Below are 11,106 nucleotides of genomic sequence, written 5' to 3' on the forward strand. Positions count from 1 at the left end.
ATTTCCCACATATGACCTTCTTTCCCAAGCACTGGGTGCCAGAAGTACAGCCCAAGGAAGTGAATACTTTTGCTTGATTGATTTATATATTTTTTTTCATCACAATGTTTGGTTTTTTTCTGAGCAAACCAGGCAGGGTAAAAAAAACATCACTGGCAGCTTTTTAAGAGGTCCTCATGTGTTAGGTGTCACTAATTTAATTCCTGTTTAAGTTTCTGTGCCCTCAAGTAAGCAGGTGATAAGGTTCTGGAGTAAAAAGAACTGGATATCACTTCATTACAGCCCAGTAACAGTAATGATAAATATCAAATCAATCTGTTAATTACTTAACCTCCTCAATATCTTTGTAAGGGGCTGTTCATTATTCTTTTTTCCTCAGATGAGCAAAATGAGAACTGAGCAAAATGAGTTGAAGTATATTTCCAGGCACATGCTCCAATGAGATCCCTGTGTGTTACCAGGGTGCCTGAAGTACAATCCAACTGATTAAAAAGAGAGGTAGTTTTCAGCAGGAAAAGTTTTTTTGCTTGGAAACTTTAACTCCAGAAATAATTTTCTCATTCAGCCTTGAACTCCCTCAATCTACCAGTCTGACTGGCCTGTGCCAAACCTACCTGTCTCAGTGGGGCTTCAGAGAAGTGGTTGGGAACTCTTCTTCTGGAGATTTAAGGGGTATCAGCCTCCCATTTGTTATTTGAATTTTAATTAGTTATAGTGTGGATGTGTTTGGAGAAAAATGCTATTGGTTTTGATTCATTATTACACTGGCTTTTATTTTAGCTCATGTCAAGAGCACTTACAATTTTAAGGAGGCATTCTTTCAATATGCATTAATAAGTAAATAAATTAAAGTTATTTCAATGGAACTATAATGTGAAAACCCCCAAGCATTCACTGACAAGGTCTGCATCAAGGATCTCACATCTGAAGAGGTAAGAGGCACGGAAACAACGAGGCTGCATGTAATTTTTACATGTTTCACTACTGGCACAGATGCAAGACTGAGTCCTAAAGAGAGTTTTGTAAGTTATCCCAGCAAGGCTGTGACAGAGATAAAACAGACACTGAAGCAGGTGTGGGAAAAATAAGTCTCCACTGAGGGAAATGAAACAGTCTGTAATACAAGTTTGAACAGTAAACCTGGGAGTCATCTTGCCTATATTAAAGCTGCCCAGTGGCTCAAAGGCAATGAGGACAGTTACTCAGTTCACTGTGATTTGTCTGGGACTACACCGTATCATTGCATATTTTGACAAATTAATGGGAACTGTATTACAATATGATCAAGGGTGAAACAGAATGGCTACAACTGTAAACAGCATGATCATTTACCTGAATGACAGGAAAAGGGAGCTGTGTCAACTGCCAGAGAATAAAGGGGGTCAGCACTGCTCTTTAACATGGGGTGAACCGATGTGTGCCATGAGAAAGGCAAGAACACATGAGAGAGCAAGAAGGTAAGAAAAATGAATGGGGGTAAGCAGTGGGTGATCAAGGAGATGGAGGTCACTGGTACATCTCTGCAGGAGTCAGGAAATCCAGTGCCTGTGACACAGGAGGAGGAAGTAGGAGGGAAAGTGAAGAAAGCCACGATAGTTGCATTACAAGTAATGTTTTCTTGGAATAAAATATATATATTTTAAAAAACTACATTTAACAGGGAAAAATAGCTAAGATTATGGATACAGCATTCATTTACATTGCAGAATAAAGAGGTTTACTTAGGAATAATGTATTTGTATGGCACAAATGGGGCAAAGGTGGCCTTAGCTGCTCTGATGAACCCTGTCGTATGGAAGAAACATACCAAGAGCTATGCAGAAGTGAGCCAAGGAGAAAACTCACACCCAAAGGGCAGAGCACTGAGCTGCAAGTTACGAGAGCAAGAGAAGGCTTAAGGCAATAAAAGGATGTGAGAGGAAGCCAAACCTCACCCGTGTCCCCACTGTGCAGCTGACAGTGGCTGGAGAGCTGCGGCTTGTGCAGAGGGAATATGCACAGCCCAGAGACGGCAGTTGTGCAGACCAACAGCTGCGTTAGCACAGCCATGACGGGGCTGCAGCGGGACAGGGGCATGAGCAACTGAGTTAAACCACACTGGTGGCTGTGACACAGCCGCAAGGGGCTCTTTGCACTTGGTTAGACACGAGGGCTTCGTACCGCTGGTGCATACACGGCCCCGCAACCATGTCACAAAGAAGGCTCCACCGCCACTATAGCTCCATCGGTACCTAGAAACACGCAAGCCCGCCTCCCGCGAGCCTCGCGCAGGCGCGCTCGGCCCACGCATGGGATGGAACGCGCGAGCGCGCGACGGGCGGGGATGCACATGCGCGGTGGGCGCGGCTTGGTGGTGCCTGCGCGCAGAGTGCGCCGGCGGGACGCGGAGCGGGCACGGTGATCGGCGCCCTGCGGGTCAGTCCCGGCGTCGCGCCCTCCGCCTCCTCTTCCTCCTCCTCGCCGCCGCAGCTGGCGCTGCTCGTGATGCAGCCGTGCGGCGGCGAGGAGGAGGCGGCGGGGGGGGTACTGCCGCTCCCCGTCGCCGACCCTTCGCTGCCGCCCTCCAGTAGCGGCGGCCTCATGTTATTCTATGAGCTGGGGGTGGCCGGCGAAGGCGAGGCCGAGGCCGGGGAGGAGGCCGAGGCGGCGGGCGGCGAGAGCACGGCCAGCCCAGAGGAGCTGGAGGAAGAGGAGGCAACGGCGGTGGCGGTGGCTTCGAGCAGCGAAACTGCGGCGGCAGCCGCGGGGGGCAACGGCTGCAAGAGCTGCACCTACCAAGGCTGCAGCGAGACTACCACGCAGGTGGTGAAGCAGCGCAAGCCCTGGATGTGCAAGCGCCACCGCAACAAGATCTACAAGGATAAATACAAGCGCAAGAAGAGCGACCAGGCCCTGGGGGGCGGCGGGGCGGCCGCTGCTGGGGCCGGCCCGCGGGCCGAGGTGAGGCACCGGCGGCGGGTGGGGTGGGGTGGGGTGGGCGGCATGGGGCTTCCCCTGGAAAACCCGTTTGTTTTTTTTTTATGACCGGAGTCATAGAATCACAGATTGGTTTAGGTTAGAAAGGATCTTAAAAGCTCTTCTGGTTCCAACCCCCTGCCCTGGGCAGCGACACCTTCTGCTAGACCCTAACCCTGTCCAGGTTGGCCTTGAACACTGCTAGGCATGGGGCATTTACCACTTCTTTGAGCAGCCTGAAATGGGACCTTCCCGTTCAGAGGAAAAGAAAGAAATCTAGTGAAGTCCTAGAGCTCGCTCCTGTTTCTCCAACACTGGTTCTTTTCTCTTACCTGATACAAACTGCAGCAACTTGCAACTAGAAAAGAAGATTCCGGGAAAGAAGGAAAGATGCTTTGCTGTGCAGTGTGTGTGTTTATTTCACTGGATGGGAGATGAAAGTACAGATCTAAGAGAGATGTCAGTCATCTTGCCCAGTTGGTACTGAAAGATGGGGGTTTACATTCAGAAAGGCCGTTTGGTATTACATTATGTGGCGTATAAAAATCAGTTGCGTAGGTTCTTCAAGATACTTGCTGATTTACATATATATGTATAAAATTGCAGTTAAATTTTTAGACCACTGGTAGGTCATACTTTGATAAGCTTAGGTATATTACTTACATGGGGAAATATTGTCAGTGGGAGAGCTGATGCTAGCATTTTACTTTTTAGATATTTTTTTCCTGTAGTTTGGGACTCGGCCGGGATAAAACAGTTTTTGATGGTCACTTGTACTAGGTTAGCATATAAGATTTTGTATTCAGATAACTGCAAAGTGGGAAATGGTTTTACTTCGAAGGTGCTGGTTAGTTTGTGCTTGAAGGGGCAAGTGTAAAATAGTGGTTGCTATTAGAATTAAAATATGATGCCTGACACTCCTGCTAAACACAGCCCTTTTTTGTCAGCACAGCTGTCTGTGGAGTTATGTGTCTGGGAACAGATACAACTGCAAACTAGCAATCAAAATTCCCCTTTTTCTGTTTTGTTTGTTGTTTGGTTGGTTTGTTGGTTTCTTTCATGTAAATATAATAATTACCATGCTGGGTGTCATGCCAGAGAAGCTTTTTTGTGGCTGTAAAAGCTGTCATCAAGCAGGTGTACAAGGAAAAGGCAGGCGTCGCTGATGCTGCTAGGGAATATTTTCTCTGCTTCTTTCACCTCAGGGGAGTTGCTGATACAGCTGTGGGCTTTCTAATGTATTTTGTAACTCTAGGTGATGGCTGTCCCACAAACTTTTTCAGACTTACCGTTAAACCTTTGTAAACTCTCAGCATCCATTACATTCTGATAGTTTCTTCAGGTCTGCTACCTGGTTTGAAAGACCTGTTCACTGATTTTGAGCCTGGCTGCTAACCTAATTTGCCAGTTAGCATTTACATTAGAAAATACGGTAAACAACTAATTCCTGTTCAGTTTGTGACACTTTAGGCTTGCCTCTCTAGTGAAAAGTTCTAGCATGCTTGTTTCCAAGTAAAAAGTTATTACTTTTATTATCCTTGTTACTGTTTTGTGAACCTTCTCTACTTCTAGTAGCTACTTCTGTTTTAGAGAACAGCACAGATACTGCGCACAGTATTCAAGATGCGGGTGAATTCTAGATTTATATACTGGCAGGTTTTCACCTTTCTCTCTTTTCCTAGTAACTCATTGTTCAGTTCATGATGTGTATACACAAATACTTCTGCTAATTTAGAAAAAAGGCCTTTATGAGGGAAGGGTAAAATTGCTGCATTTTGTAGAGACGCATTAAGACTTTTTGGTCTGTATTATGAAACAGTGCTCATTGTTGGAAGAGAGTGGGCTTGCTTCTCCCAGTTTCTGCAAGTGCAGGTTGCTTTGAATTATGGCATTGAAACCTGGACTTGCAGAAGAAAACAGGATATTTAGTGCTAAACTTCCTGCATTTTTTTGCAGTGGTGTCTGTGAAGGCCCCCCAAGATACCATTGTCTTGTAGAGTCAGATTCCTGATAGAAGTTTAATTTTTCACTTCTGTGGACAGGATTGAAGTGAAAGGTCCTAAGATACTTTGTTGTTGTTGTTGCTTGAACTATTTCAGGTAAATGGAAGTGTCAGTAAGTTGTGGATTTAATATGCATAGGATTCAACATTGGTTGAAATTTTCCAGACTATGTATATTTACAGCAGATTGTAGAGCTATGTTGTTTAGAAGACAGTCTAATTCATGTGACTGGTGATTGCAGAAGGAACAGAATAAACGTACAAAGAAAAAAACATGTAGATTCTACTGTCTCTGCCTGTGGCTTTGAAGAATTCATAATAGTGTTCTGAAGTACATTTAGTTTTGCTATTAAAAATATTATTGTCATTCCTACCCTATTGCATATGATACATATAATTCACTTCCTTGAGATTGAGATGTTGTGAATGACTTCATTTTTAAGAAATGTAGTCAAGTAAATTCAAACCATTAACAACCCATGGTAACCTGGTTAGTTGTGCAATTTAGAAGGCTAACTCAGCTGCATTGCTTCACTGTTACTGATGAAATAGTGAAAGAAGATGCTAATTCTTGAATAGATCCATTTCCGTTCTTGTTCTGCTGTTTTCCTCTGTAAATTAATGAAGCAAACATTATTTACTGTTGGGACTTTCTGTGGTGAAAAGTAAATGTAGCATTATATCAGGGTTTATAGTCTCAATTCTCTATTTTTTTTTTTCTTTCATGTGCAGGATAGTGTTGAAGGTTCTGTTTCTGTTACAAAACAGAGAACAGGATCCATTGGAGACCGCCCAGCAAGACCTACTCTTTTAGAACAAGTACTGAATAAAAAGAGACTGGTAAGTTTTGTTTTCTTAGCGGTTTTGAACTGAAATTAAGTAAAGACAGTGTAACAATGTTTAACTGTCAGTCTTGTAAAGATGTAAATCAGTTTAATGATCCTACACTACATGTGCATATTTCCAGATCTGTAATACACTGCAGAGCAGCTGTGTGTGTCTCAGCGTCTGTGTAAAAAATACTAAGATGACTAAATTTAATGATTGCTGCCATGTTAACTGAAGGTGAGTTTTTTGGTAGTACTAAAGAGGTGTAGTTATTTCTTTAGGGTGAACAGCGCTTATAGTATAACAAATGTTTTTAACTTGTGGAACCAGCTTTTCTGTAAAGCTCCACAACGCATGGACTTCAGGTCTGATGCAAGCTTTAATTACTGTAATGTGTTTTAAAAGCTGTAGACCTATCATATCATACTTAAAATTGCATATGTTTGTTGATAAAGCAAACTGTGTATGCTAGCAGTATGACTTGCAGTATTTGCAGACTGCATGAATGGTGTGTGTTGTAAGTTGTCAAATACTTTTGCTGTTCCTTTGAGTATATTGGAAGAATTAAGCCCAATGAAGGGAAATAAGTCAGTACTTAGTGTTCCTTTGGTGGCTTCATTACAGCTTTCTGTACCTTTTTTTTTCCAGTCTCCTTTCTCCAAAAGCTAACGGGACTGATTGTATTCTCTCTGTTAGCTCTGCAAACCAATTTAACAAGCCTCATTAAAGTGCTGTAGTGTTTGTTCAGAAATTTAGAAAGTCTTTAAAGAAACTGGGTCGGTCTTAAGTATACAGCTACATATATTTATTTTGAATTCTTTCTCAGTAATAGCACCTATTTAATGATTATGACTAAAGTTCAGAGGAGTATCTGTAGCTCTTCAGTTTGTACAGGAAGAATACAACAAACTAGGGATTTATTTTTCACATGTTGTTTTTCATGCCTCTCTTACTGAACTGTTGTACCCTCTCCTGTCTGTTTCTATTCATGTGGCTTTAAATTTGAAAGATATTTTATTAATGAAATGTTATTTATTTTCTAGAAATGTATCATCCAGAAGCTCTTTACATAGATGTTGAGAGCTTTTGCACAAATTATGTGAAGGCTTTTAAAAAACTGAGGTTTCCTTGCAGTATTCTGGTAAAGCGAGATTCAGACTCTCCTTGATCTGGTTCTTGTTTTTCTCTCTGCTTTGTTTTGGTTTCTCTCATTCAGGATTATTTCTTTCAGAATTTCTTCTGTGTTTTGCGCATATCTACACAGCACAATGCCTGAGGGTTACATGGTGACAGTCTGTTGCATCCGGGGCTATTCCATATCTTGCATCCTTGCACAAGAAAGTTACTGCACGTCACTGGCAGCTGCCTGCGTGTTTATCACTTAGAAGTGCCAAGTCCTTTGTGCTTGCTCATAAGTGTCTTGCATGTGGTTAATATCTGTGAGGAGACGCTTTTGTGGTGGTCCGTGTCTGCCTGGATGTGCAGCTTGCACTGGATAAAGATGTAGAAAGCAGAGGCAAGGGGCTGAGAGGCATCAAGGTGTGGATGAAAGAGCCTGAAACACCTTAATGTGACGAAACTGCACCAGATAAAGAACTACCCTGTTTGGTGAAGGGACTTGGTAAAGTGAATGTATAGTAAGGAAAAGGTGGCTGAACTTCTGGTCAGTGAGCTTGTTTGTTGTTAGATACTGCTTTCAATGGCTGATTCGCTAATCTTGCCTGTCCAGTGCTGCTATAGGTATGAGTTGTATGCAGAATGGTTGTCTTCAGTGATAATCTCAGAAGAATTGCTCCTACTAGCAATAAAGTTCTAGACCCTGGGAAGCTGATGGTCCTTTTGAATGTCAGTCTGGATTAGAGTTGCAGTACCTCTTTGTTGCATTGCAGAAGTGACCATGCATAACGAGCAAGCAGTATAAGGAATTAATTCAGATTAAAAATAACCTTTTTCCTCCATTAAATTTTGGAAGGATCTCTTCCCAACCTGGTTTGCTTTTTGGCCTTGCAAACACTTGTGCTGCCATTGAGACTAAGTCAATAGGCTTTAGGTGAAATAACTTTTTAGCAAGAGTATGACTTACTGCGTAAACATGACTGCTCGCTGAACAGAGGGCCCCTCTGAGAGTAGGAGCCTGCCCTTGTGGTGAGGCATGATAATGTGTTAGAATTTAAGGACTAGATGACTTGCATCTGCTTCTGTGAATTGCTTCTAGGGCACGGACATCCCTAATGGTAAGATATAACAATTTGAACAAAGAACTAAGCACATAGCTCGAAGGTACAAGTTTTTGAAAGCTAAAAGGTAACCAATAGACTGTCATTGTAGCCCTAACCCAAGTGTGCAGTAGGTTAAGAGAACTACAGTTACATGACTTACCGAATTGTATGTCTGGGTGCTTTAGATAAAGTTATATCAAGATGAGAATGTAAAGTATAAAAAAATCCTGAAGTCTGCTGTACTTTGAAGATGTATATGGAGGTTTGAACCCCAACATCCTCCCGGTGCCAATAAAGGTCTGTGCTTTACAGTGCATACTGTGATTTCTTTGAATCACCACCATGCAGGAATGAGAGTGGACAGCTACAGCAGGATCACAGACTGCAACTGTTCAGGCCAGGAGCCAGATGCAAATAGTTTTAGATACAGTTGTCTTTTGACTGAAGGAAGAGGGATTTTTTTAACTCACTCCTCATGGCTGGACTGATGTTTTGAAATGTTGGGGAATTATTGAATGCCCGGTGAACACTGAATGTTAAGAGCATGTCAAGTTGGAAGAGACCTGTGATGGCAACTCCTCTTGCAGGACTACCTAGAACTAAACCATGTGACTAAGAGCATCCTCCAGAGGCTTGAGCTCTGAGAGACACATGAGCTTTGCTGTAGAATTACAGCATTTTATTTATTTATTTTGAGCTGTCGGCAGTGGGAAATGTAGAACTCAAAACTGAATGAAGCACAGTGGAAGTGTTTATTCAGTATGTCAGTACTCTTGTTTGCTATTTCTGGTTTTTGTTTTGTTGGTGTGTTTTTTGTGGGTTGGTTTGTTTGAGTTTTTTGTTTTTGTTTTTTTTTTAATTTTCTGTGGTCATGTGTATTCTTTACATCCTGAATTTGCTTTCAGGACCTGTGTTAATGCCACTTCTGGTTACCTGCTGATGTCCTGAAACAGTTCCTAGATGTTTTTTTGTGAGCATGCTTTGTAGTTCTTCAGCATTTATTTGAGCTCCCATTTATACAGGTGTACTGATTTTGGCTGGGATACAGTTCATTTTCTTCACAGTAGTTTGCACAGGGCTGTGTTTTGGATTTGTGATGAAAAAGGTGTTGATGACACAATGATGGCTTAGTTATTGCTGAGTGCTTCATCCCAGTAGAGGGTAATGAGCACGAGGCTGTGTGGAGCTTAGTTGGCTTAGTGAGGTTAAACCACAGCAATAGGTAATGTGCAAATCGTTTTAATGAAAAAATATTATCATACAATCACTGTGGTAGCTATTTAGTGCATGTTCTTTAAAGTAAAGTCTGCTTTCCCTTTCTTACAGTCCCTACTCAGAAGCCCAGAAGTAGTGCAGTTTCTACAGAAACAACAGCAGCTGTTAAGTCAGCAGGCTTTGGAACAGAGGCAGCAGCAGTTTCAAGGAGCACCCGGGTAATCGGAACAGATCAATGCCTGCAAATGAGTCTGGTCCTGAAAGAGGATGTGTGTTTTATAGAAATACAAAGAATCTTGATGTTTAAAGGAAAGCAGAAGTTGCTGCTGTTACATATTTTACTTGTCTCGTTTGCACTTTTGAGGTGTGGAGCTGCTTGGGTGTCTGCAAACTTGTGAGCAAATCTAGAGGAGTCTATTTTTGCTTCTTTTTAAAATGAATTTTATTGTTTAGGATTTTAATAGAAATTGGTTTGTATCAGTAATGTTTAGCTGTACACCCTTTTCCTACCAAAGTCTTCCACTATATCAACATTCTTCTGTCTAAGGATTTACTGTTAAACGAGTCACTCTTTGATGACAATCATTGAAGGAAGTCAATTACTTTCTATGGAAGTTGTGAAATAAAGTCCTGAATCTGAGCCGGTCCAGTGGCATGACCTAACAGCAATTGCTCAGGGATATGGCAGACTTCAGTGCATAATTCATTCTGCTGGACATAAGGCAAAGACAAGATGCCATCCAGAAGTTGATCCATTGGCTCAGAGAAGTGTAAATCAGGTGATCCTCCTGCTATATATTCATTATGTGCGAGTTAACTAGGTTTGAAATCATTGTCTGTGCAAGCCATGTGAAAAAATTTGTGGTTAAAAGTTCCAAAAAAGGTAAATGGCAAAAAGCTTTAGAAGAATTAGGTGGAACGTATGCAGCTGAAAGTTGGACCTTGTTTTGTGGAGTTTTTTTTGCAAGGACCAAGCTCTTACACATGAAATATAACTTAGTTACAGATGAGAATATCACTCTTTTTTTGATGATAAATTAAAATCTAAAGCTTTTCACTCAGAATAGCAAGTGCATCCAAACCCTAAAATGTAATTGTTTTTTGTTTGTTTGTTTGTTTGTTTGTTCCTTTATGTAGCCTGTTTCTTCTGAAAAAAGTATAGTTAAAATTTTCCTACTAAGACAACCGGTATCTCATCAGCTCTAGTGCTAGACTTCCCAGGTCTTCAGCCAATTCAGGTTATTCTGTAAGTGATGGGTTTGAGACTACAAACGCTATTATGTAAGTGTTGAATCCCACCTTTTGTTTTCAAAAGTGAAAGTTTCATATTAAACCACATTTCTGAATAGAGATTATCAGAACGGCATAGGTGCTTATTGAAGTACTACTTTGCTATTGCAGCAGTTTAATCTGCTAAATGATATATCTTCAGGAGTATTTGTTAGTCCAATAAATTTTTACAAGCTGTGCTTTGTGTTTGTATAGAACTTGTTCAGTAAGGATTTATTGTATTTAGCATTGTGAAAGTTGTTCTTTAAAAAAGAAAAACTTTGTATCAACAATTCTGGACCAATAACTGCTTGAGTAAAATCTTTGATTTTCTTTGAAAAAAAAACCTAAAGTCTGTCTTTTTTTAGTCTACTAAATTTGCATGTTTGTTGTTCTGCTATACTAAAATGGCTAACTCTGACTAGGTGGAATTAAACTTCTGCATTCCAAGGCTATTGTTTTAGCTTTAAGTAAAATCACTCGGGTTTAAAACCTGACTTCTGTGACAATACATTCTTACTATATTTCTCTTTTTATTCCTTGAGCAGTTTGAGAACCTGCACAACTGCAGGTCTGTCTCCCCACTAATGTCTGGTCCACAGCTGGGCTTCTGTCCTG

The 11,106-nt window shown here is 41.4% G+C and overlaps 1 protein-coding gene across 1 annotated transcript; it reads left to right on the forward strand.

Moving 5' to 3' along the window:
- Nucleotides 1–1,499: 1,499 nt before the first annotated feature.
- On the forward strand, nucleotides 1,500–10,834 carry RFXAP (regulatory factor X associated protein). Its single transcript, XM_061345675.1, has 4 exons — nucleotides 1,500–1,607; nucleotides 2,236–2,940; nucleotides 5,690–5,797; nucleotides 9,331–10,834. The coding sequence occupies exons 1-4, from the start codon at nucleotides 1,500–1,502 to the stop codon at nucleotides 9,439–9,441; spliced, it is 1,032 nt and encodes a 343-aa protein (XP_061201659.1). The 3' UTR covers nucleotides 9,442–10,834.
- The last annotated feature ends 272 nt before the right edge of the window (nucleotides 10,835–11,106 follow it).

Source organism: Neopsephotus bourkii, unplaced genomic scaffold (assembly GCF_033783945.1).
Source record: "Neopsephotus bourkii isolate Nb327-2 ecotype Australia unplaced genomic scaffold, CSIRO-AGI_Nbou_v1 NB_38, whole genome shotgun sequence".
In the NCBI taxonomy this organism is placed as follows: Eukaryota; Metazoa; Chordata; class Aves; order Psittaciformes; family Psittacidae; genus Neopsephotus; species Neopsephotus bourkii.